Below are 27431 nucleotides of genomic sequence, written 5' to 3'. Positions count from 1 at the left end.
ATAAGGCAGATTCCCAGGTCTGGGCCACAATACTGGCACAGGTTTTTAATACAGCTAGTGCATGTGGCTTTCCTCCTTCATTGGCGAAGGCTATTATTATTCCAATTTTAAAAAGGGCACAAGGAACGATCCTACCTGTTACAGACCCATTTAACTTTTGGGCTCCGCTGCTAAAATCATGGGTAAGGTGATTTTAAACCATTTATCATTGTGGCTAGACCATTTTAACATTATTAGCAAACTACAGTATGGTTTTAGGCAAGGGAGAGAGGCTCTTGATCAATGTATTATTCTGAGTCTGGTGATTGGGAAGTACACTGTAGCAAAGAGGGGTACCCTGCATATGGGATTATTGGATCTAAAGTCGGCCTTTGACCGAGTCAATCGATCAAATCTGTTGCAGATCTTGGGGGAGTTGGGTATGGAGCTGAATTTAGTATCCTTCTTGCACTTTGCCCGTAATAGCACCACTGCAGCAGTAAGCTTTAAGGAAGATGGTAGTTTGACGGATTCCTGGGCGGTTACGCGAGGTGTACGCCAGGGGTGCATCCTGCCCCCGCTTTTGTTTACACTTTATATAAATAAACTTGGGGACCTTCTTACAGTCATATTAAAGATATTCCAAGAGCAGCGGCCAAATTGGTCCCTACACTACTGTATGCAGATGATGCAGTGTTGTTTGCTAGGACCGCTATAGGCCTTCAAAATATTTTAAATGTTTTTTTTTTATTTATGGAGGCACTTGACTTAGTGACCAATCTCACTAAATCACATACAATGACTATGGGCAGTTAAATGGCAGCTAAGACTAAGTTTTTTTGTAGGGGGGTGGAATTGTCAAAAGAGTTCACCTTTCCTTACCTGGAGATGTTGTTTGATGATCATGGGACCTGGGTTGCACAACGACAGCTCAAAAATCAATCAATCAATCAATCAATCATAGTATTTATAAAGTACACTACATACCTGTGAGGGTCTCAATGCACTGGGAGGGTGGCGCTACTGTTCAAAGAGCCAGGTCTTGAGAAGTCTCCTGAAGGTTAGGAGGTCCTGGGTCTGCCGCAGGCGGATGGGAAGGATGTTCCATGTCTTGGCAGCGAGGTGGGAGAATGATCTGCCGCCAGCGGTCACTCTTCAGATGCAAGGGACGGTCATGAGGGCGTGGTCTACGGAGCGCAGCTGGCGAGTGGGGGTGTAGAGGCTAAGTCGGATGTTGAGGTACGCTGGTCCGGTGATGTGGAGTGCCTTGTGTGCGTGGGTGAGGAGCTTGAAGGTTATCCTCTTGTTGATGGGGAGCCAGTGCAGGTCTCTCAAGTGGGGTGTGATGTGGCTGTGCGAGGGATGTCGAGGATCAGGCGTGCGGAGGCATTCTGGATGCGTTGGAGTCGTTACCGGAGTTTGGCCGGGTTTCCTGCGTAGAGTGCATTTCCGTAGTCCAGTCTACTGCTGACGGGGGCCTGGGTGACCGTTCTTCAAGTTTCGGTGGGGATCCACTTGAAGATCCTGCGAAGCATGCGGAGGGCGTAGAAGCAGGAGGAGGAGACAGCGTTGACCTGCTTCGTCATGGAGAGGGTGGAGTCGAGGATGAGCCCTAGGTTGCATGCGTGGTCTGTGGTTGTAGGGGGTGCTCCTCGTGCAGTCGGCCACCAGGAGTCATCCCAGGCCAAGGGGGTGGATCTGAGGATGAGTACCTCCGTCTTTTCCGAGTTCAGCCTCATTCGGCTGTTTCTCATCCAGTGGAGGTTGGTTTTGGCGGTGTGGTGGGTCTTTGGTGAGGGAGAGGATCAGTTGGGTGTCGTCGGCGTAGGAGATGATGTTGAGGTCGTGCATCATGGGCGAGCGGTGCCATGTAGACGATGAACAACGTTGGGCTGTGTGATGAGCTTTGGGGTATGCCGCAGATGATCTTAGTGGCTTTGGAGTGGAAGGGGGAAGGCGGACGCTCTGTATTCTGCCAGAGAGGAAGGAGGTGGTCCAGTCCAGGGCCTTCTCTTGGATTCCGGCGTCGTGGAGGCGTGTTCATTTTGTAGGGCGGCAGACTGTGTTGAAGGCGGCTCACAGGTCCAGGAGGATGAGGGCCGCGATTTCCCCGTTGTCAAGAAGCAGGGTCCTGATGTCGTCGGTGGCGGCAATGAAGGACGTTTTGGTGCTGTGGTTGCTGCGGAACCCGGACTGGGATGGGTCCAGGATGCTGTTCTCCTCGAGGAAGCTGGTCAGTTGTTTGCTGACGGCCTTTTTCGATGACCTTCACCGGGAATGGGAGCAGTGAGATGAGTCAGAAGTTCTTGAAGTCCTTGGAGTCCGCTGTCGGTTTCTTGAGTAAGCCGTTGATCTCTGTGTGTTTCCAGCTCTCCAGGAAGGTTGCGGTCTCAAAGGAGATGTTAATGGTTTTACGGAGATGGGGTGCGATGGTGCTGCTGGCTTTGTTGAAGATGTGGTGTGGGCAGGGGTCTTCCGGAGATCTGGAGTGGATGGTGTTCATGATCTTGATGGTGTTGTCGTTGTTGATGTTGGTCCAGGCGAGCAGTCGGTTGTTGCGGGTGGTGGTCGTGGGGGCGGCGGTCTCAGCGGTTGCCAGGGTAGTGACGACGTCGAAGCTGTTGTGAATGTCTGCGATCTTGCGATGGAAGAAGTTGGCCAGCGAGTTGCACAGGTCATGTGATGGTAGGATGTCATTGGTGTTGGAGCTGGGGTTGGAGAGTTCCTTCATGATGTTGAAGAACTCTTTGCTGTTGTGTGCGTTGTTGCCTAGGCGGTCTTTGAAGGAGGTGCTTTTGGCAGATCTGATGAGGTGGTGGTGTCTGCGGGTGGCGTTCTTGTGGGCTGTGTAGCTTTCCGGTATTCGTTCACGGGTCCAGTGTTTTTTTTGGAGTTTTCAGCAGGTTTGCTTGGAGGCCTGGAGGTTTTGGTGAACCAGCTGTCTCTCTTGCTGGTGTGGGTGTTGGAGTGCTTCTTGAGCGGAGCGAGGGTGTTGGTGCAGTAGTCGATCCACTGTCTGAGGCTACGGGCTGCAGCGTCGGTGTCGGTCGGGTCTGCGGGTGGGTAGTGGGCGAGGGTGGTGGTTAGCTGGTCCTCGGTGACTTTGCTCCAGCGGAGGCGAGGCATCTGCTGGGTGCGGTGGTGTGTGGTGGGTTTCCGGAAGGTGAAGTGGATGCAGTGGTGGTCGGTCCAGTGGAGTTTGGTGGTGCGGTTGAAGAAGACGTGGGAGCTTGCTGAGAAGATGGGGTGAAGCGTGTGGCAGGCAGAGTGGGTGGGTGTTGTGACTAGTTGTCTGAGTCCGAGGTTGTCGATCAGGGTGGAAGAGTTGGAGTCGTTGTTGTTCTCGAGGTGGAAGTTCAGGTCCCCGAGGAGGATGTAGTCTGTAGCGGCGAGGGCGTGTGTGCTGATGAAGTCGGCAATGGAGTCGCTGAACTGCGGTTGGGGTCCGGGGGGTCTGTAGACAAGGGTACCTCTGAGGGTGGTGTTGGGGTCGGTGTGGATCTGGAAGTGCAGGTGTTCGGCGGTGCTGAGGGTGTCATCGGTGACTGACGAGATTTTAAGGGTGTTTCTGTGGACGATGGCAATTTCTCCTCCTACTCCGCTGGTGTGATCCTTGCGGGTGATCTTGTAGCCTTCCGTGATGGCTATGGCGATGTCGGGTGCCGAGGAGGGATTTAGCCAGGTCTCCGTCAGGAAAGCGATGTCTGGGGCGTTGGTTTCGAGAACATATAGGCAAGAGCAGCCGGGGCTGTATGGGGTTTTGCAAAAAGGTTGGGGTCTGAACAAATCCCTGCCCTACTTAAGGTTTATAAAGAAAAGTGTATCCCTATGGTGACATATGGGTGTGATGTATGGGGCTATAAGGATGTGAGGGATATTCAGGGGGTCGAGAATAAATGTATGCATGACCTCCTTGCTCTCCCCTCAAGTACCCCTGCCTTTGTTTTACATGAAGAGCTTGGCCTGGGGTATATCTCCAATCACATTGCGGTTGCACCTCCGATGCGTTGGCTGAGGATCTGGTCCAGTACTTCCACCAGCTTGAACCAGATAATTATAGTGGATTGTATTTCCCTTGTCGGGTCCTTCATACCCCGTGGCTAAAATATATTAGAGACCGAATGAAGTGGCTGGGTTGTCCTGACATGCATAGCAAACCCAGACCCCTAGGCCCGGTAGCCATTAAGGATGTTAAATTGAAGTTTTTGGCCAGGCAGCAGGTGACTAGGGAAGGCCTGGAATTTGCCAAGCCCTCAGTGAGAATGTATGTTACCATGCGTTTGCCTCACAGTTACAGCACTATTTGTCATTTGTTTCTAATGTGCAACATCTCTTTGTTTTAACTAGATTCCGGCTGGACCAGGCACCTTGGTTTTAGCTTTTCCCAAGGGGTATTTTTTGCCAGGCACCTTAAAGCCGGGCCCTTGCGATAATTTCTCTGAACAGGAAATGTTGCATTTTTTTCTGTGAATGTTATGCCCCTTCACAAGAAATTTACACTGCCGTTACTGGGAGAGGCTAATTGTGTTCAAGTAAGGCCTGCATTACTATTTTTGCTAATGCTGTCATCCCCTCTGGTGTGCTTTTGGGGTTGCAAGCTTTCTGTTAGGGGTCATGAGATCTAGAAAGGAGATGTCCCTGCAGTAGCCACGTTATAGTTCTTTAAACATGGTTACGCTATTATACGCTCTTTTTAGCATATTTTAAACGCTTAAACTAAGGGGGCCTATAAAAGTATATATCCTTATGGCATTTTATTTGTGGTATTTCTATTCATGTGCTGACATTTGCTGCTGGACTTTTTTTTATAATGTTTATAATGTGTTTCATTTTAACTTGATTAAGTGATTAATTGCAGCATACACAACATGTGTAAGTAAGTGCATTTCCCTCTCTCAATGTATTGACTGTTTTTAAAGTTTTTTTAAATACGTTTTATTGCCTGCTTTCATGGCTTCGAGCAGCCAAATAAAGTATTTTAAAATTAAATGAAATTACATTCTTGTTTGCAGGGAGGATATAAAGAAGCAAGATAAGAATTTGAGGGGGGTTAACAGTATTTAAAAAGTGCAGGATGAACTATTAAGTGTTCTAAGTGTAAATTTGGTAAGAGAGAGGTCGAATATTTGGGAGACAAAATCTCAAGAGCTGGCATCCAACCAAAAAGAGATGATTTGGTTGCTATGCGAGAGCACCGGATTGAATATCAAAGGAGCAACTGTATCATTATTGGGACTTACTGAGCTCTGATAAATATTTTTGGAGAACTAAGAGAACAAAGCTGAACTGCTACGAAAATAGTTACAATACATGCGAATTGTGTGTGAATCCAGAAGCAGAAAGAGTGCTTTCAGTTCAGTAAAAAAGAAGTTGCCTCTGCTCCATGTTCAAAACCATTTGTCATAGGGGCAGGGGTGTAGTGGCCACAGATGCAAACAGTTTTAATGTATGAGCTCTATTGCTGGAGAGGCAGAGAGACAACGAATGCCTCACACGCATCCTGCACGTTGCATACTGCTGAGAGGAGCTATTCAGTAATCAAGCATACATTGTTAGTGTATCTAAGGGCTTGTGAACATTTCAGAATGTATGTTTAGAGAACTAAAGTCACATTTGGAACTGATCATAAACCCCTTGTTAATATGTTGGCTCTACTCAGATATTGGTATGATTGACTTCAAAATTATAGGCATAGCATTAGGAAGCTCATTATGTCCCAGGAAAAGTGAACGCCATGGATGATGGTAGGAGAGGAAAACGATGAGGATGGGAAGTATAAGGTTGCTTTTACAGATGATGATGTTGTGGATGGTATAGGTGAACGGGATTAGGAATTGATCTGTGAGGACAAGTGGAAATAGAAATGAACAAGAATGTCGATCTAAGAAATGTTAAGGAGTATTTATCAAGGGAATGGCCAACAGAAAGAAATGTGAGGTGATTGCGCTGTTAACTGGAAGGACAAGAACAATTAATGCTTAGTATCAATCAAATATAGTCTTTATTCGGTTTTTAAAATACATAAAAAAACATAAAAGCTTTTCACAGTTATATAAAACATTTCATATTAAAAATAAAGGAACATACAACAGTACATTAATGTACGATATCCGAATCTAACCGTGGAGGTCTCAAGCCAGTGCTACTAATTGTACATACAACTTCTTTTGCAGATTTTAATCTTAGTTACACGGCGATCTAGGGCCGTTATCATAGATTTAACCTATGTTTCCAAACAGATTTCAGAAATTTCACTACAAGTTTGCAGATCCAATCAGACTCTAAGAACTGTAAATGCAGCATGGCTGGACGGCATCTACTAACACCCAATAACTTCAACAAGGGTAAAAGCCAGCGCTTACGATAATCATCGTAGAACTTACAGAACAAAACAGAGTGAATAGTAGACTGCTCTGAAGTATCATCACAAGGGCATAAGGGGAGAGTATGGTCCCAGCAATTTTGAACCGGGAAAGCCACCAGACGATGGAAGATGTTAAATCGAAATCTGAGCAGAAGAAAGTGTTCAAAATGCGACAAATCATGCAATAAGTAGGCCTGAATTGAAAAAGTTGTCTGGATCGCCAAAGAGTGTTGAACAGAGGTTTTACTTCCTACTTTGGCGATTCGCAGCTCCTCTAGGTGGCTTAAAGCCCTCAATTTCAATTCCTTTTTCGATATCTCGCAGATTAACTCTGGTGTTACATAACAGTCCCCTAAACCCAAATTGTTCAGAAAGTTATTTACATATCTAAGCCAGCTAATTTTAGATGCAGAATCCAGTGCCATACAATCAGCGAGGATTTGTTTAGTAAATGAGTTCTTACAGGACGTCCAGATTCTGCGCAAAGCAAAATTGGTTGAATCTTTGCCAGATCCTCTAAATGTGGAATCCCCAGTTTGGTATGACAAGCAAACGTTGAAATGCATTTAGGTGCCGCTAATAGGAATCTTAAAAAAGTGTTCTCCGCCACTTGGAGGGAACCAACATTTGCATGCCCCCATACTCCGGCCCCGTACAGGGCAATTGACTGGCACTTAGCTCTGTAAATCTGCAGAAGTTCTAGTGGTGGCCTTTTTCCCAGCTTCTGCGAGAAAGCTATAAGCGCCGCAATTGCTCACACTAAATGTAATCTCCGAGCCTCTATTCCTGGTTTCCAATTTAACTTGTCATCTATTATAATACCTAGATATGGATATTGGCCCGTACTTTCAATTTTTTCTGTGGCTAGGGAGATTTTTTTACACCCTTTCCCTCTGCCAGCTACCATCACATATGTTTGTTTAATATTTATTCTTAAATCTAGGCTCCCCATAAAAGTGGCATACCTATCCAGGGCCTGCTGCAGTTCTCGTGGAGTACGTGCCAGTATTACCGCGTCATCGCGTAGAGGAGAGCGGGGACCGGACATTTTCCTATTTGTGGGAGATCCTGGGCCCCCCTCAGCATTGCCTCCTCCAACCCATTGGTATAGAGTGAAAAGAGGAAGGGGGCCAGGACACACCCTTGCCGAACACCCCACTCTACCCCAAATGACGCAGATAACTCCCCTTTCACTCCAAATCGTACCCTCGCAGAAGCATTAGAGTACAACTCCCTCAGATAATCAATCAAGGGAACATCAATACCCATGGATAGGAGAACTGTCCACAGTTTTGAGTGGGACACACAATCAAAAGCAGCAGACAGGTCGACATACACCATGTACAAGCTGCCCTGCTTTGCTGTGGCATATTTACCTAAGAGCATTGATAGGTTCATGGCTTGCTCGGTCGTCCCAAATCCCTCCCTGAACCCATACTGAAGGTCCGAAAGGATCCCACCATCGTCAGCCCACTGCTGTAAGCGCTCAAGGATCACTCTCCTCGCCACCTTGCCTAGCGAGTCCAGCAGTGAGATCGGACGATAGCAGGATGGGTCTTGCCTATCTCCTTTTTGAAAAATTGGGGCCATGATGGATTTGGTCCAGGAGGCCAGCAATCCTTTCTCCGTTGTTGCTCTAAGCACCCTAGTCAGGATAGGGGCCCACAGATCCATATTGGATTTGAAAACATCTACGGGAACCCCGTCTGGGCCTGGCGCTTTCCCATTTTTGCTTGCCTTTAACGCCAGACATACCTCACTTATAACGGATTCCCACAATATTGGATAAGCCCCTGGGCATTGATTCGCACTAGGCGCTGAGTCCAAGACTCCTCTGTCAGGGCTTATCTGAAATATTTTTGAAAAGTGTTCCCCCCAAACAGATTCCTCAATTGCGACTTCTATTGTTGGAGTATTATGAGAGTCTATTAGATAAGGGGATTTTACCACTCTCCAGAATGCCTCACTATTTCTGTCCAGGGAGCTTTTATGGAGTTGGTCCCATGATTCTTGTTTCAATTCAGCCTTCCTCTCCTTACAGGCTGTGTTGTACTCCTTTCTAAGCATTCTTATAACCTGTTGGTCTCTATTTTTTTCGTTTAATGCTACTTTCAACTTTTTATGTGCTGCCGTACATGTTTTATTAAACCATCCTGGTTTCGTGCAGGCCTCTCTTTGAAGTTTAACCATTAACAATTCCTTTATCATCCCCATGATTAACTCAAAGTTATGCAGAATTTCCTCTGCCGGAGCACCTATATCTAAACATTTGACAATCGAGGGGTAAACTGCATAAATCAGGGCTTTAGTTACTTCCCCCGGGTCACACTTATCCCATCTTAGGGAGAACCCATTTATTTTGGATATGTGCAGGGTATTCTGCGTTAGGGCACGGGCTATGTTCTGTGAGGACAGCCTAGTGGATATTAAGTGGAGCTCAATACTCAAGGCACAGTGGTCGCTTAAAGTATTCACCAACACATCAAAGCTCATAACTCTATGAGCAATTGTGTTTGAAACTAAGATGTAGTCTATTGTTGACGCGTGGCCCCTCCCCTGAAAAGTTGGAACCAATAGTCCGGAATGCACGTCAGGCTTATTAGCCATAGTAAGCACCAGATCGAATAGGACATCATTTAAATATAGCCCCATGCTAGTATGACTGAAATGTACTATTGGATCGTCATGTTCATCCACAAAGCCACATAAATTACTGTTACTATGTGGACCCGCGTACTGATTACAATCACCCCCCCCCATATTATACTAGGACTAGCTCTACCTCCCACTTTCTGCATCAGCTTGAAAAGCCTTTCGCGAATACAGGCCAAGATCGTCTTCACCTGGTCCTCCACTAGGTTATTATAAAAATTAAGAAGAAGAAAGGTCTCTTTGTTATTCAGCGCTAAGCTAAGCAGCTGATAGGGTCTAGATGTACTACTGTAGTTTTTAAGCCCCATATCGTGTTAGATATGAAGACTGCCAGTCCTCCTTTAGACCTACCTGAAATAACAGGTAGTGCGGGCGTGAAATAGGTTTTATATCCTAAAAGATGCAACTCTGTTCTCGCCCAAGTCTCCTGGAGACAGATTATACTATGATTCTGAACAAAGTTCAGTAAAGTACCATCTTCAACCTTTGGGCGGAGGCCCGCTATATTCCATGAAATGATTTTTAATGATTGACCTACATTGCGTTCAGTACTGTCCACCAAAGTGAAATTGAGACCTCCCGGTTGTGACTCACGCACAGAGACAAACTCTATGGGTGTATCACCCAGTATGTCGGAGCAAATACCACCATTAAATTCGGCCACTGTATTAGGGGATACCTCGGTTTCTTCCATACTGGAATGCGGTTGGGGAATGGAATTACTGCTATTTCCCATTTCATTTTGTAATTCCCGGCCTTCCGTTAACAAATTTCCCACCCTTGCATTCTGAATTATTGGACTAATATTCTGATTGATGGAAGGCGTAAGTCAATCCACGCCCTCCATCCCGTACAACATTGAGAAGTGGTTAAAGGTTGGGATGTTGTAGTCAAACTGTCCTATATTGTCCATATGGGAAGGCTGATTCATGGGGAAATTGTGTGAATAGCCAAAGTAAGATTGATTGGGACCGCGATGTAGTGTGTTATGTCTATATGCTGCGTGATTTCCCAAAGGAAAACCTATTGGGGGCTGAGGGAACTTCTGAGGATAAAAATAGCTTAGATAATGAGTGGAAATTTCCTCGCTTCCTTTCACATCGTACCAGTCACCGATATGTCTCACTGCTCTGTAGTCTTTGAAATTAAATATAATAATAACACCTTTTCTATCCTTTGGTCGTGCTCCTACCCAGTTCACACGTCTAACATTTAAGATTTCCTCATTGATGTGGGCCGGGAGAGGTCTAATATTGCGGAGCCAATATATGACCTTATTTTTTAAGGCTACATGATGCTCTTTTACTCCCTCCAGAAGAGTTGGTACTCCAGCCATAATTATTACAAATGGAGCAGAATCCGGGGGTAAGTCGACCCTTCTCTGAATTGGGTTAATTTTATATTGTGGGGTTGCTGGACCAATGTCTGATTTATTTTGTTGGATTTCCTCTTTACCCCCCGTCCCGTATTATCTCCATTTCGCGTGGTCAGTTTTAGTTTTGGGGCCACTTTTGGGGCAGATAATTTTTGTATTAAGGGTAGGGTTTGGGCATTATTTGACGGCAGAGGTGGTGATCTATCCTCTACACAAGTCTTTTTTGTTTGTACTGAAGGAGGCATAACACCCTGAATATTAGGCAGCGATGAATTTTTTAAAACCTCCTTTTCTATAATGACTAATTGTTCCCCTATCCTCTTCACCCTTTCTATCAGTGGGGAAATTAGTGATTTAATCAGTTTTTCCATACTAGGCAATAACTCTTTGGCAAGTGTAGTTGGCAACTGTTCCACTATGGTGTTTTTTGTTATTGTCTTTCTCGACCCTCTCAGTTGGACTCTAGGATCTGGTTCACGCTTCTTGCTCTTATCACCCAAACAAGCTTTGGCCAGCTTCCTTTTTTTCGACGGTGGGGGTATATTGCTAGTGGTTTTGATTAGTGCCTCATCTGTAGTGGGCCCGTTCATCAGTGACTCAACTTCTACGATTGATGAAGCATTTAATGAGTTTTCAATAGAAGTTGCGGTTTCATTTAACTCCTGTGTTAATAAATCTAGACGAGGCGAATGTGATAAGTCTTTTGCATTTTGGAGATTGTGAATTTGGGCTTTAACTACCTCAGCGTTCAGTTTAAGAGGTGTCACCGCTGTCTGTATTTGTCCCAATGAGGTTTTTCTGTTAATACGATCTCTTTTTCAAGGACTGAGGCAGCCCTCGTAATGAAGGTGTCTAGAGTACCCCTAACAGAACCTCCCCCCAATGAAGGCCTACCTATACCACCACTGAGTCTACTCATAGTTATATACCCTCAGAGGAAAGGGAAAAAAATATATCAGAAAAGCCCCTAAGGAAATCCTAACTTACTTCCTAAATACTTATAGGAACACCAATATAACGAAGGAAACAACTAAACAAGTAGGGGTCAACAACTCACAATAAACCTGCGCTAAGTGTCCCGGTCTCTAATGTAAGTGGTGTGGCCCAGCCCAGCCTCGGCCTGCCCCGGACGGCCACAGACGGTCCCTCCCTTGTCCCGGGCTTCTCCCGGGACGCTCCTGCACGCTCCAGCTCAGCGGTATGTTCTGCTTGCTATAAAGGGAGGGAAAGTGGTCAGGGGGCGGGGCAGGCAGGCAGGGAGAGCGGACCAGGTGATGTTAATAGGTCTTACAGGGACTCCTGGGAAACAAAGTCCCTGTGTTAACGCTTGCAGCCCTGTTGCCAGTTGAACCCTCACCTTTACCGAGCACAGCGCTTCAGCGCTAGTCCAGGTGCGGGCTGTTGCAATGTCCACAAACCGATAAGGGGGGCCCGCGAAGCGGGTCCGGCGAGCAGTGGGCGAATCCTCGGACAGAAACACAGGCAATACTCCACTTCAGCTAGACCTCCTCTCGATTCACGAACAGCATCAAGGAGCTTAGTAATTAATCCATCATGTGAAGTGACAACGTTGTTCTACCATTAGGATTATGTATGTGACGATTCCAGCCTAAAGAGAAAGGCCAGGGACAGATCTTGGTGGCCTGGTATTGACAAAATGAGTACAGAAGGGTACGCAATTGTGGGGTGTGTTGTGGAAAGAAAACTTTGTTGAAGTTTGTAATATGCAAAAACAACAGTTGATGGACAGAATGCAGAACAATGTCATAAATTCACCCCAGTACAACCATGTCTGAAATAGTGTGGCTTGGTGAGCAAAATAACAATGGATTAAACCCAGATCTGTGACTGGGGGTGAATGTTTTGACATTGTGCAACATTCCGTCCATCATCTTGTGTGTTTTGCTGTTCACCCTATGTGGGAAGGGTATGCCCAGACGTGGGTACCTTGCTCACTACGACACTGGAGTCAAGCTATCCTGACTGATAAAGGCTGATACCCAGAAACCAGTCCTAGGATGCTTGATTCCGGTCCAGGGAAGACATGGCTTGGCAGTTCGGGCTGGACTGTTCCCACGAGGCACAAGGTCAAGACTGATTTGCATATGGCCATGTCTGAACTGGGTGGCTTGGTAAGCAAAATAACGATGGATTAAACGCAGATCTGTGACTGGGGGTGAATGTTTTGCCATTGTGCAACATTCCGTCCATCATCTTGTGTGTTTTGCTGTTCACCCTATGTGGGAAGGGTATGCCCAGACGTGGGTCCTTTGCTCACTACGCCACTGGAGTCAAGCTATCCTGGCTGGTGAAGGCTGATAGCCAAAAACCAGTCCTAGGATGTTTGATTCCAGTCCAGGGAAGATATGGCTTGGCAGTTCGGGCTGGACTGTTCCCATGAGGCACAGGGTCAAGACTGATTTGCATATGGCCATGTCTGAACTGGGGTGGCTTGGTGATCAAAATAACGATGGATTAAACCCAGATCTGTGACTGGGGGTGAATGTTTTGCCATTGTGCAACATTCCGCCATCATCTTGTGTGTTTTGAAGCTTGTAATATGCCTGCTGCATCAGTGGAATGGCCAGAAGGGTCATGGCTGACCTTGGTGGTTGATTTGATGGGACCATTCAATGTGCTTCCTCAGAGAGAGTCATATGCCATTGTTATTATTATTTTAGGTTGAACTGGTTGGCAGTATAGCCATCAATGTTGTGATTGTCTTTATGGAAAATCTTTTTTCCGGAGAGAGTTTACTATAAGAAATTGTTTCTGATAATGGTGTACAATTTACTTCAGAAAATACCTTTGTGAGGAGTTATGATGTGAAACATTCAAGGTTTGCATTGTCCTACTCAGAAGAACATGTCCAGTGGAGTGGTTCAACAGAGTAGTAAATGAGTCAATCCAAGCAAGGGGGTGAGACCAGAGCGAGTATGGACCTTTGAAAGAGTGCTGTTGAAAGATCCAGGATATGTACAACATATGAAGGAATGGATTGTTGGCTTCTGGGATATTAATAGAGGAAGCACCATTCCAGGGGTAGTCTGAGATGCATTTAAAGCTGGGATACGAGAGGAGACGCTGAGCTACAGCTTGCATAGACAGAAACAAGAGGCACAGGTAGAGAAAAAGTTATGTCAGGTAATAATTGATATAGAGGAGGAGCTGAATGCTGCAATTACTATGGGCATATCGCTGGATGATATTTTGCTTAGATTGGCTTTGGTCAAATCTGAAGCTCAGAAGATTATAGCCACCAAGGCAGCAGCAACTTTCCTTGCAAGAAAGGAGCAATGTCACGAGCTCAGTGAACGGGTAGGGCAAACATTAGCGGCGTACCTGAGACAGAAAACAGCAACCGGGGAGATTAACCCCTTCACTGCGGCGGATATTCCACCGCAGTGTTAAGGGGGGAGGGTGGCCGAGCGGCGGGCACATGCTGGTGACGGAACCGCTCCGTCACCAGCGTCGGTTGCGCTGTGCTCATGACGGAGCGGTTCCGTCACGGCCCGCCCGCTCAATAGAACACGCCGCGCAGGCGCAAAATCAGCACTGCGCAGGCGCGGCGGCAGGGCCATGACAGAACCGGTCCGTCATCAGCACAGCGCCACCGCAGCTGATGACGGAGCGGTTCTGTCATCAGCAGGGGAGGGGTTAAGGAGATATCGGATGGAAATGGGAATATAGTTGATGAACCAGCAGGGATCCGAGAGATATTTAGGCAATTCTATGGTAAATTATATAATGAAGAATAGGCAAAGGTATCTTAATGAAACTCTAATACAGTCATTCACTGATGAAGATAGGGAGGCATTGGAAACCCCACTAACTGTTGAAGAGATTTATGCCGCCTTAGGCAGCCTCCTTGTGGGTAAGGCAGCAGGACCTGATCAGATCCCTTTAGAATTGTATAAAGTTTTTTGGGAGGTAATTGGACTCAACTTAGTCGAAATAGTACTTCAGGCCCAGTCTGGTAACTCGGTTCCAGGATCATGGGCAGGGGCCGATATAGTAATCTTCTTGAAAAAAGGAAAACCACCTAGAGAACCAGGGTCTTATAGGCCAATAACTTTAATGAATTGTGATGCCAACATTTTCTCTAAAACCATGGCGACCAGGCTAAGCAACATCATTGGTAAAATGGTTAATCCCACTCAGCATGGCTGCATCCCAGGGAGAGGAACAACGCAGCATGACTGCAGGGTTGTAACTCTCTTTCTCGCTGCTGAAGTCGCAGGGGTTCCTATGTCGGTCATGCTAACGGATGCTGAAAAAGCAATTTACCGGGTCTCCTGGGACTATCTCTGGGCAGCTATGAAGCGGTTTGGCATGGGGGTGGGGGACTATGTCAGAGCAATACAGGCCTTATATAAAGATCCGACAGCCCGACTTAGAGTGTATGGGGGATATACAGCACCTTTAACAATCAAACGTGGTAGACGGCAGGGCTGCCCATGCTATTGCTCTTTGCGATATACATTGATCCCCTAATTCAGAAGCTGGAGGCAAATGGCGGCATTGTTCCTATAAGATTTCATGGCCTAGAATATAAAACCTTGCTTATGCAGACGATATTGCACTGGTGACTCCAAGCCCAGAAAACGCCCTTTCTGAAATCGAGATGGAAGCTCAAACCTTCGGTCTTGTATCAGGGTATGCCTTAAACAGGTCTAAGACTCAGATAGTCAAGAATACGGGGGCTCTGTGTGATGACATACGTGTAACTGACTCAGCTGTCTATCTGGAGATAAATATATCAGCAGATCTGGGGAAGACTGTAGGCAGAAACATTAAGCCAATAATGACTAACGCTAAAAAGGATTTTGATAGAATGCACAATTTACATCTTTCGCTAGTTGGGCGGTGCAATGTGGTAAAAATGGTCTTTTTACCAAAAATGTTGTATCTTTTTAGGGCTATTTCACTTGAATTTGAGAAAAATTGGTTTTCTGCACTGAAGTCATGGTCAATAGGTTTATTTGGGCACAGGGTAAAACTAGGAGGGCATTGCGATTTATGTCACTGCCAAGGGAAAGGGGAGGATGGGCTGTTCAAAATTTTAGAATGTATCATTGAGCGGCAGCCTTTCAGTATATGAGCGGGCTAATCGGGGGAGATGCGACTGATCCTTGGGTTAAGTCTGGATCAATTGATATGTATTCAATTTTGGTTGGAAAATATGCTGAGAATTGCCTTTTGAAATTTACTGAGCCTAGCTACTTTAATAGAACTAGGTTCAAGACCCTGATGGCTGCATACAAGATCTGGACAACATTTCGTAAAAAACTGGCCTCTGTAGACTAAACGGTTATACTCAACTATTTAAGAACCCCACTTTTCCTGGGGAAATTTACTCAGACTCTATAATGGCGGATGTGAAATGCATGGGATCTGGCGACTGGGTGATTTAATGGGGCCACATGGAATTCGACAGTTTATAGACATACAGAATAGTTATGGTATTAATAAAAGAAATTTCTGTAAGTATCTTCAAATTCGAAGTTTTGTAGGTGGGAAAAAGGGGGGGCATGTGGATTTAGTAAAAATAAAATTATGGATGTTCATTTTATTAGAGAAGGGGTAGATTGCACTATTCGGAGGATATACACTGAGCTCTCTCCATTTAAACATGATGATCTTGAAAAATACGAGAAGAAATGGGTAGATAAACTTGGTGTAGTGAGAACAGGCAAGATCCATCTCAATGCTTTCTCTTTGCGGCCATGTCAGTACTCCGCATTTGTATTGCCACAGCCTGGCAGCTCCAACATTCCAACAATGGATTGCCATGTTGTTGTCTACCAACAACCTCGAGAAGGGGATCTATGAGAGAAAGAGGAAGAATTGGAGTCTGCTTGGCAAACGTATCTGGTGGCCCATTTATAGATGGAAGGAAAACAGCAGTAATTATTGTCTTACTGGGTCACTTGGGGTTGTCCTCTGCTTCTCTTCTTTGTGTTTTCTTTTTGAATAGGTATCTGAATAAGGAGGATACATTTCGCATCACTAACGCTCTGTGTTATAAATGCTATCCTGTTTTCTTTTCTTTTTTCTTTGTGTCTCTCTCTATGGTTTTTTTGTACTGTGACGTTTGTATATGTCTCAGTTGATATCTGTATGTTTTTCGGCTAAGCTGTTGTGCTAAAAATAAAAAACTTTAAAAAAAAAAGAAATTGTTTCTGATAATGATGTACAATTTAAACGTTTGTGAGGAATTATGATGTGAAACATTCAAGGTTTGCATTGTCCTACTCAGAAGAAAATGTCCAGTGGAGTGGTTCAACTGAGTAGTAAATGAGTCAATCCAATTGATGCTTATGTCTCGGTTACAATGAATGACATTTTTGAAGTTGGTTCATGGTGACTCATTAGCAGGTATGCTTTGGGCCATCGGTGAAGGATGAAGACACGAGAGAGAAGAGGTGAAACTACTATACTGGAGTGAATGTTTGACAATGTTCCTCATTCCACCCCTCATCTTTTTGTGTTGTTTTAAGGTGAAAAAATACCAGGAAAAAATGAAGTCTCATAAGGATCGTAGATTTGGGAGTGCTGGGAAGTTACCCAGTATTCGTAGTTGTTGGTCAATATGTGAGAGTTAAAAGGCCAGTTTTTTTTAAAAAGGTGATACCACTTTGGTCTGAGCCTAAAAAGTGGTATAGGTAATGTGTTTTGCTGGAGGATGGCAAGGTTTGGAATTTGCATTGAATATCTGATTGTCGTGATGTTTTTGGAAACGGAGAAGATATGGTAGACGACCTAATGGAATCCGAGAAAGGAGGAGTTTAGTGGACAATGGTGGAAGAGTAGAAGTGGATGGAAATATGTATGGTTCATAACCGATGTTGTTGAGTGATTAGACACAGTCTCACAGGGAAGGAACTTATGGGTCATTGGCGTCTCTGGCTTATTTGGTGGATCATCAGGGAAATGTTCATGTTTCGGGTTTACTGTGTTCAGAAACTAAGGATGAGACAGAGAGACGGATACGTAAGGTACTTAAGATTTGTGATGATTTTGTTTTAGGTTCCTTGGCTTGTGTGTGCTGCAATGTTTTGAATCCTTGGAATGGGCAGAATGGAATGTAGACTGCTGTGTGCATGTAGGTGAGAATGTGAGGAGAGGGATGACGTAGGAGAGCAGTTTGGCGTGGACGGTTTGTGCAGTTGAGAGGACAGGTTCCTGCATTGCTATTTATACTACACATACCGCTTGAATAAAGGCTTTTGTTGTACATCGCCCGGGTCCTTCTTTGTTCTTTGAGGTGGTTTACATAACACCTTGGAGTGTGCTCATCATATCATTAAAATACTGGTATATGTGCCAGTGTACATTGACTTACCTACTCTCTGCAACATGCGTGATTTATCGTAATGAAAAGGTCCACAGCTTAGCTATTTCCTTATTGTCTTTTTATTTTATTATTATGAAATTTTGCTAGCAAAACAAAGAGATTTACATATAAAAAATACACATACTTTATATATGTACAAAAACAGCATACAAAATTGTAGGCACAGGTGACCGGCATGCAGCTAGTTAAAAAGCTTTATTTCTTTAAAAACTCTTGTGTATGCAAAACATCAGTCCTTTAAAAAACAGCATTTGTTTGTTTTAAACGAATACAAAAACGTACCATTATTTCTTTAACAATAAAACAAACAATATCTTTGGTTTTTTCAAGTTAGTTCGAATGTGTATTTCCAAGGATTGGAGCTGCCCTTCCCACACATCAATGAGAAGTGTTTGCGTGCATGAGGGAAGCGGTGAGATTCTGGAAATGTGATGTAAACAGAGCCTCATTGGCAGTGGAGCAACGTGGGGGAGAAATGAAAGAAACCTCCTTATTGGAGGAGGAAAGAAATCTGTGACGTACTCTCGTGGGAGATGGGTGCCCGTTAGCTCTCTGCTGGTGGCATATGAGGTATAAGTGAAGGCTCTAGTGAGCAAGAAGTAATGTCAGACAGTAACATATTAAACACATAGCATTGCCATGGCGATACTGTTGTCCTAGTGGGGGTATTTGTGCAAAGTATTTTGTGGGTTCACCTGGGTTCACTATAAGCTCACAGTTAAATGGGTACTACCAAGCATCAGATTCTGGTATGGAAAATTGAATACCTTACAAACAATTCACAGGTTTCACATTTACCGTCATCTTGGAAAAATGTGCTGAGTTTCACAAGTTCTTTAACGAAAATGATTGTGGACACCCTGAATTCTGTAAACATGAAGATATTTTTTGGGGTTCTGTGAGGCCTTTAAGCCAAAGGAAGTTGTACGGGTTTATAAGAGATCTCTAATATCGAATTGTGTGTGTTTTACAAGATCACTACTCCTATAGAAAGGGAAACATCCTTTACCACGCAACTTTTACCACGCAGTGCTTTTACAACGCAGGTTTTACAACGAAAACCATTACAACGCATTGCACTGGGGGGCGCTCTAGGATAAGTAATAGTTTAATTTACTATCCAACACCTTCCCTACTATCCACGGGGACTGGATTTGGAATAGTAAATTAAACTATTCACTATCCAGCGGTGTTTACTTGTTACAACGCATTTTTTACAACGCACTACTGTTACAACGCATCCATTACAACGCGGATACTGTTACAACTCATGTTTTTACAACGCATTTTTTTACAACGCAGGTACCTTTACAACGCATACCATTACAACGTAAGTATTGGTAAGTATATAGTTATATTTTAAATGTTATATGTTTGGGGTTAAGGGGTATTTTTAGGGGTTAGGGTCAGTTTTGGGTTTTAGGGTAAAGGGGTATTTTTAGGGGTTAGGGTCAGTTTTGTGTTTTAGGGTAAAGGGGTATTTTTAGGGGTTAGGGTCAGTTTTGGGTTTTAGGGTAAAGGGGTATTTTTAGGGTTCAGGGTCAGTTTGGGGTTTTAGGGTAAAGGGGTATTTTTAGGGTTCAGGGTCAGTTTTGGGTTTTAGGGTAAAGGGGTATTTTTAGGGTTCAGGGTCAGTTTTGGGTTTTAGGGTAAAGGGGTATTTTTAGGGTTCAGGGTCAGTTTTGGGTTTTAGGGTAAAGGGGTATTTTTAGGGTTCAGGGTCAGTTTTGGGTTTTAGGGTAAAGGGGTATTTTTAGGGTTCAGGGTCAGTTTTGGGTTTTTGGGTAAAGGGGTATTTTTAGGGTTCAGGGTCAGTTTTTGGTTTTTGGGTAAAGGGGTATTTTTAGGGTTCAGGGTCAGTTTTGGGTTTTTGGGTAAAGGGGTATTTTTAGGGTTCAGGGTCAGTTTTGGGTTTTAGGGTAAAGGGGTATTTTTAGGGTTCAGGGTCAGTTTTGGGTTTTAGGGTAAAGGGGTATTTTTAGGGTTCAGGGTCAGTTTTGGGTTTTAGGGTAAAGGGGTATTTTTAGGGTTCAGGGTCAGTTTTTAGTTTTTGGGGTACAGGGTAAAAATAAATTATATTTAATTTTAATTTAAATTATTTAATAGCAAATAAATTAAATTAAATTAATTTGCATTATTTTTGGGGTTTACGGTCAGTTTTGAGTTTTTGGGGTACAGGGGTACAGGGTAAAAATAAAGTAACATTAATTTAAATTTAAATTAATTTACGGAAATTAAATTATTTAAAATTACATTAAATTATACTTTTAAAATTAAGTTACTATTATATTATTCTTATTTATATATACTTACCAATACTTACGTTGTAATGGTCTGCGTTGTAAAGGTACCTGCGTTGTAAAAAAATGCGTTGTAAATACATGCGTTGTTACATGACCCGCGTTGTAAAAACCGCGTTGTAACAGTATGCGGAGTAAAAGTCCGCGTTGTAACATCATATATCCCTATCCAGCACCCCCCAAAGCAATGCGTTGTAATGGCTTGCGTTGTAAAACTTGCGTTGTAACAGCATGCGTGGTAAAAGCATGCGTTGTAACAACGTACATCCTATAGAAATGTTGTTGTGTTGTATGAAATTTGCTACCATGTTTAAGTATTGTTGGTTTCCGCAAGTTCCAACACGATACACATGTTTAATTGACTTCGACAATATCTCTAATTATAGAGAATGTTTTAGGGTTTGTATGAGGCTTGTAATCAGGGTGATTAGTTTAGTTTTACCAACTCTGTGATCCTGGAAAGAAGATGCTCGGGTACCATGAATTCTATATTGGTAGAACTGTTGATTGGGTTGTACGAGTTTTCTGATTAGATTTGTTTGATTCCATGTGCTCTCTATGCATGCTGACCAGTTGCTGGGTTCTAAGTACATGTAGTTTTTTTGTGCTATATTGATCATGTAATGAAATAGAAGTTCGGCTCAGCTCTTAGAGTTTTGTAACAATCCATTTTTTGTAGCATATAAGTTCTATTGTAATATAGTTTTTTTTGCTGTGATTGAGGCATCAAATTATGTAGCATTTTTGCTGGATTCTGAATTATCTGATCATGGAAAAGTTTAGTTGGGTTTTATGAGTTTTTGTGGTTATTGTTGCCGGGTTCTGGAGCACTATGATCACACAGACCATTTGCTGGGTATGAATAGTGTCATCATGGTAACATGTTCAACCCGTGTATTAGAAAGATGGCAATACTTTGCCGGAAGAAGTAGTGCATAATAATCAGAGTATTTCCAGATTGTATGTCTATTTTCGTCATCACAACTCCTCTCATATTGTTGAGTTTGATGAGTGAAGGGTTCATAAAATGGCACTGCTTTTTTATTTTTTTGGGCAGCTGGTTCTCACCAAGTAGTTTGAATTGTTCTGTGGACAATGTTCTAGTTATGTAGAACTACTGTCACAGTCCATGATATTGCTATTAGTGGAGAAATATTGGTGGATGTCTGGAGTGTGAGACAGAACTGTTGTTAGGTCCATAAATACTACAATTGGGGAGGATGTTTTCTGGATTCCTGCAGCACTGGCTAGAACAAGGGCACCGAACACACGCCCGGTGGGACCTGCTCTAAGGAAGATTTTTACAATATCCAATGACACTGAAAACAATTTCCCTCAATGGTTATTGAATGTAACTGCATCCTATGTAGATGTTGTGAAAATGTAGTGTAAGGTCAGCCACCCTCTACCCGTGCTGGAGCCCTGCATTCGGACAGCCCTTGTGATAATCGAGAATTGTTGGTGTTTCCTCATCAAGTTATTGCTATGTTGCTTCTCCCCGGTCCTCCGGCTTACAGGTCACACACACTCTGACTTACTCAGCACCAACGGCATGTCCATGAATGGCAGAGACTCATAAAGCCATTATCGTATCTTCGCAGTAGACCCTTTTCAAGGTAAATAGCGGTCCCTTTTAGAGGATAACAGGTACAGTACATCATTTCCTAGTTTTCTGTGATCCATTCTTGTGAAACTGCCGACCAGCGGCAGTGCAACTCCCTTCCCACCAATCATGTCTTAAACACAAATTTGCCTATAACTTGAAACTTGGAGAGCTAGGATCTACCAGGCTTTCAGGAGCAGCAGGCGTAGGAGGAGTCCTGCCAACCTTTTACTAGCCGCCTGCAGCTTAACTTGAACACTCTGCTGCCACCAGCAAAAAGTAAATTCAAGGTCAACAAAACTCTCCCATTTGCCTGCAAATGTTTCTTGGGGCTAGGCACCATGTGCAGAAAGGCTATGCCCTAACTTTTAACTGTACCATGAGGTAGGCACAAAATGCTTCTTTTGTTTGGCTTTTTGATGTTGTGGCTTGCAGAGACAATAGAAGGTCACTTTATCTATAAAGACATTCACTCAACAAAGCTAAAACTGGGTTAAAGTTCACTTGAAAATGTTGAACTTTCCGTTATTCATTTTTTTATTCTATCAAGTATTGCTTTGTTTCCCTCACTGGTTAGGGAAGCACTAGTTCCTGGACCAGGGGTCCTTTGCGATGATTTCCCCTTTATCTGATATTTATTTGGGGAGCACCATGGTGTTCGAGAGCATTCCATCGAGAGAATCAGCATTCACAGGAATAGCCATGATATCCATGCCTTTGGACAAAGGAGTTACTGCATTTCAGATTCCTCCATCGGAATACACGCAGCTGCGTCGTACTGTCCTCAGAGTGTATCACTGTGCACCCCACTCTCAAGAGATTGTATTGAGGAATTTGTTTTCTCCAGCCAATGATGTCAACATGGAGCTCATATCTCCAATGGCCATATTCGGCGTCCCGGACTGCATCATTACGGCAGAGTTCCGAGGTGTGGTAAGGCGGGAAGATGTCTGGGATGAACCATGAAGGGCACTTGGACTCAAACACCCAGGCATCAAAGAAGCAGAGTCTGCATCATCAATAATAGCTGCAAAATCTATTTGGGTGTTTTCCAAATCCAAACTATCCAAAGAATTGGCAACTTGACCTTGAGGGTAAAGTGCAGAGCTCGACCTCAGTTGGTCCGATCCTGGATTGTACTGGCCTGGACGTTGACTTTCACAGCTCATATGTTCATGGGATTGGGGACCAGTCAACTTGTTGATACCCACTTTGCTGGGATGCACGGGGATCTGCCCAGAGCAGTACATCAGGGAAGAATTATCCGGTGTCTCTGGTTGAGCTTGAACTGGTGGGAGCCGAAGTAGTCTCCTTGGACTGGTCTCTGACGGTGGATAGGTTGGGCTTAGCTGGGATGAGCTGCCCATACTGTTTTGCCTGCTCATTGGCTTTGGGCCACCAGGGGGACGCGGAATTACCCCTTGACGGAAACACTGTGCTCCTGGGCTCATCAAGGGTTTGCTATGAACAGACAGATTGTCCTGTGAAATGGGGCTCATCAGATTACACTGCGGTGGCTTGTCTTGGTAATTCATAAACTTTGGACTCATGTACGGTTGGGTTTGTGAGCCATGCAGGACATGAACTTGGCCAGTGTCAACGCTTTCTCCGTTCAAGCTCATCAGGTTTTCGTTTTTGTGCTGCTCTTCCCACATCAGTGCTTGCTGAGACTGCACGTAGTTTCTGACCATCATTTCCTTGACTTGCATCATGGGGGTTTGTGGTCTTCTTCCTTGGTGATTTAGCATATCAGGGCTCAACCCCGGGTTAAGACAGGCACTTTGCTGGTTTTCGGCTGTTGCCTGGTAGTCACAACTCATGTCACCGGAAGCAATAGCCATCACATTAGAATGAGCAAGATCATGCTGGTGCAGCTGCTGATCCATTGATTGTTTTGCATTCTGGCACGAGGTCATGGCTGGCACTGATTGATGAAATTGCTGCTCTGGTTTTATATGCACCTGCCCTAAATGATTAAACCTCTGGCCGTGTGGAAACATTCCTTGCTGGCTTGTACCACTCTGCGGCAGACTGGGTGCCTTAGCATGCGGGGATGGCCTAGAGGTGGGGTACTGACCTTGATACTGACTTCCTGACATGACAGTGGGATGCATCATTGTCTGGTTTGGGTCGGCAACCATGTCTATGCTACCCGAGCTGATTTCATTCCACTGAATGGGCCCGTTAGCGTTACTTTGTACATTTGATGTATTTGGGAAGTGATGAGCTCGGTGGTTCATCTGGCACTGGTTTAGATTGTAATCTGATGGTACCACACCATTATCCAACCCCGTATGGTTCTCTGGGTTTAGCATTACATTGCTCATGACTCTGGGAGATGCACTGTACACCTGTGAATTCTGCATGTTCATGGCTTGAGACTGGCAGTTAAAATTGATATGCTCATTGGTGTTAGGCACAGAGGATTCTGGGTCAGTATACGTTGTGTATGGCTCCATGTGATTATGGACCCCTAAATTTGGTTCGTTTGCGTGATTGAGTCCATCCATACCCACTGATTCCATGAAGACGTTCTCTGTGATGCTAGGAGGTCGCGGAGAGAAGATGTGCCGCTGGAGACTAGCATCAGATCCGCTAAACTGCTGCTGGAGGGCTGTCATCTGCCTGTTCATCACTGCTGTGTTCATGTTGGTCATGCTTTTGAATCTCTGTACTTTTGGGACAGCCTGCTGGTCCATGCCACTTCTTGCAGGGTCACTGGCTCGCCTAACACTGCCTCCCGGTGCCAGATGCGGATGAATAATTCCTGTTCCAAAGCTGTGATACTCGTTGGCACTGTGCCTTCGATGAGGAGCACCCATTGGAAATGAAGGCATGGGTGCACCATGATAGTCTCCTCCGTAGCCCATTCTTGCGTTAGTTGCCATTCGATCCATGTTAGGCAGTGGGGTAGGTGGGGGGCCACCTGTTGCCGCCGCATACTTGGCCTTCAGTCTGTACTGCTGCGCTGGTGTGAAGTTGGATAATCCTGGGAGGCCACCACAATGACTCGCCTCGCTGGACCTGCGTGACACATCTGTGGAACCCGAGTCATACGGATCCCCCATAGTCATGCCATTGGGAGGACCTAAGCATTCACCAGACTGCTGGTTGGAGAGGTAAGGGGACACCATCGAGGACCTTCTGCTCACGGTGTAGGCTGAACTCATGGTGCTGGTGGTGCTATTGCGCCTCTCATTGTGCTGGTTCATGGAGTTTAGGTCATTCGCAGATAGCTCCATCAATCGGCGATTGGGAGCCATCAATGGCAGCCCACAGGCTTCTCCCTGTGAACCTGAAAAAACAAATGCAAAACGTTTTAGTATACCAGTAAACAAGTGTACCATTCACAACTGTCTCAATGTAAAATGCGGACTTTCATTTAGCATTTTCGTTGGTATTCATTTTTCGGTACATGCTCAAAAACTTTCAAATTAAATTAGATAAGAAACAAGAAATTAGGGATTTGAACAAGAACATAATTTTTTTAGGAAGAAACCTGGGGCTAAGACTGAAATTTGGATCGAAATACATGGACCATCATTAAATATGGTAACAAGAGTTTATTGGCTGTACCTTCTGTCTGTTTAATTTTTCAGAAAAATAAATGAATTCTTCTTCCTTTTGAGTGTGATGAGTTGATGTTGGATACATAGATTACGTTAACTCCAGTCTGGGGCTGATTTAAACGAGACAAAGACTGATTTAAATGAGAACTGAGTCATTGAAAGTTTTAGAGGCTGATTTTGTGAGGTCTAGGGATTGGTTTATCAGTAATCCAGGTGGAAAAGGCTTAGGTTTAAGGGATAATTTGGTGGGCACGCTGATTTAGTGGCGATCTAATGGCTGATTTAATGGAAACCTGTAGACTAAATAAGGTGGAATCTAGAAAAGTTTGAGAAGGGATTTAGAAGCTGATGTAGACTCGTATGTACATAGACATTCTGGAAATTGGTTTTATTTTGCCCACATGGCGAAATGCATACATTTACAGAGAGAACAGCGCCTAAAAGGAGACTTAACCACACATTTCTTTGGTGAGTATTCCATATGGAGGAAATCAACCTTTGGAAAAACTAAGGGTTGCATGTACCATTTCTCAGGAATATGAGGGTCATACTAGAAAAACAGGAAAGCAGCACAAGCTGAAAAACAAGCCCACTGCAGCTGAGCATTACAAGAATATGAACGTGTAGCTACTTTCATTTCTTAAAACGTTCTTCATAACTGATATAATGTGTTTATAGGAAACTCCAACAGGCTGCCCATCTCCTAATTAAACACCAAAATACTTCTGGTATCAGCTATTTGCCCATGCATGCCTCCTTCCTTTATTTAGGAAACCAAGCAAAATATCTGATAGAGACATCTAGCTACAGATTCCTTGCCTTTGAATTTCCCGGGCGTCAGACTGGATCCGGAAGATTTTCCTTCGAGCAGTACCCCTGTGCGCTGGTAGGTGGCATCAGTCAGTTCTACGTGGCCTCGTCTGCGCCACCGCACCTATATAGGCACCACCTCAGCGCGCTGACATCAGCTCTTTTCTTTTCCGCGCCAGTCAAGCTCTGATCCATTGGCATTGAAAGCCTTTCTACCCTCCATCAAGGTAAGGCTAGTTCAAGTGGTCATGGGCAACACTACTGCCCTGTGGTACTGTAACAAACAGGGCAGAGTGGGGTCGTGGACCCTTTGCCTGCGTCTCTGGACATGGCTTTAAAAGCAGCGCATTTTCCAGGTGGATGAACACCTGGCAGGTTCCTTGAACACCAGGGCTGACTAACTCAGCCTTCGATGCCTAGTGGATCACAAGTGTCGTCTCCACCTGGAGGTGGTGCAAGGTTTGTTCCAACAGTGGGGAGAGCCTTAGTTAGATCTGTTCGCCTCTGCCAAAAATGTGCAATGTCAACAATGGCGGCTCTCGCTGTGAGGCGCTTTTTGTCTCGAGTGGAGCTCAGGCCTCCTGTACATCTTTCCACCCATAACACTCCTGCCCAGAGTTCTCAAGAAGATCAGGAATGACTGGGGTCAAGTCATCCTTGTGGCTCCAGATTTGGTACACAGAGTCTGGTATCCTGAGCTTCTGTAGACGAGCATTGTTCCCCCGATCAGGGAACCTCTTTTGGAGGATCTTCTGTCGCACCAGCAGGGGAGGCTCCTGTGTGGAGCTTGAGCGGTGACAGTGACAGATTTTGACCTTCCTCCCGAAGTCAGCAATTTTATCTTGGCAGCCAAACGACTCTCCACCAAAATGGTATACCCTTGCTGGTGGAACAAATATGTATCATATTGTACAGAAAAGTCGATTGCCCCTTGTCTGCTTCCCTTTCTGATGTGTTGCTTTTTATTTTGACCCTAACCCAGGAGGGCTCTGCTCTGGGCACCCTGAAAAAGTATCTTTCAACTTTGTCTGCCTTTCTGAGGCTGCCAGACTAACCCTCCTTATTTAAATCACCCATTGTACATAGATTCCTGAAAGGCCTTGTACATATGTTTTACCGTGTCTCTTTTGTTATGCCTCAGTGGGTCCCTAATTTGGTTCTCACCTTCCTCATGTGTGCTACCTGCTTCCTTGCATAATTGCCCCTTCAGCTGCTCACCATCAAAACAACCTTTTTAGGGGCAATTACATCCGCCAGAAGGGTGAGTGAGCAGTTGGCTTTATCATCCAAGCCTCCCTTCTTGACAATATTCCCTGACAAGTTGGTGCTTCAATCTAGGGCCTTTTTCCTTCCGAAAGTGGGTACACTTTTCCATGTGGGACAGTCTGTCATCTTGTCCACTTTCTACGCTCCTCTAAAGAA

General features: G+C 44.6%; 1 protein-coding gene across 1 annotated transcript in view; it reads right to left on the bottom strand.

The window, feature by feature from the left end:
• Positions 1 to 21871: 21871 nt before the first annotated feature.
• GLI1 (GLI family zinc finger 1) overlaps positions 21872 to 27431 on the bottom strand; it is a 284502-nt gene continuing 278942 nt past the window's right edge. The window contains exon 12 of the mRNA XM_086966612.1: positions 21872 to 24925. Coding sequence (XP_086822738.1) covers positions 22443 to 24925 — 2483 coding nt within the window. The 3' untranslated portion in view covers positions 21872 to 22442. The remainder of the gene's footprint in view (positions 24926 to 27431) is intronic.

The sequence above is a fragment of the Lissotriton vulgaris genome, chromosome 1_1, assembly GCF_964263255.1.
Source record: "Lissotriton vulgaris chromosome 1_1, aLisVul1.2, whole genome shotgun sequence".
Classification (NCBI taxonomy): domain Eukaryota; kingdom Metazoa; phylum Chordata; class Amphibia; order Caudata; family Salamandridae; genus Lissotriton; species Lissotriton vulgaris.
The sequence above is the reverse complement of the archived record's forward strand: the minus strand, read 5'-3'. Positions and strand labels throughout refer to the sequence as shown.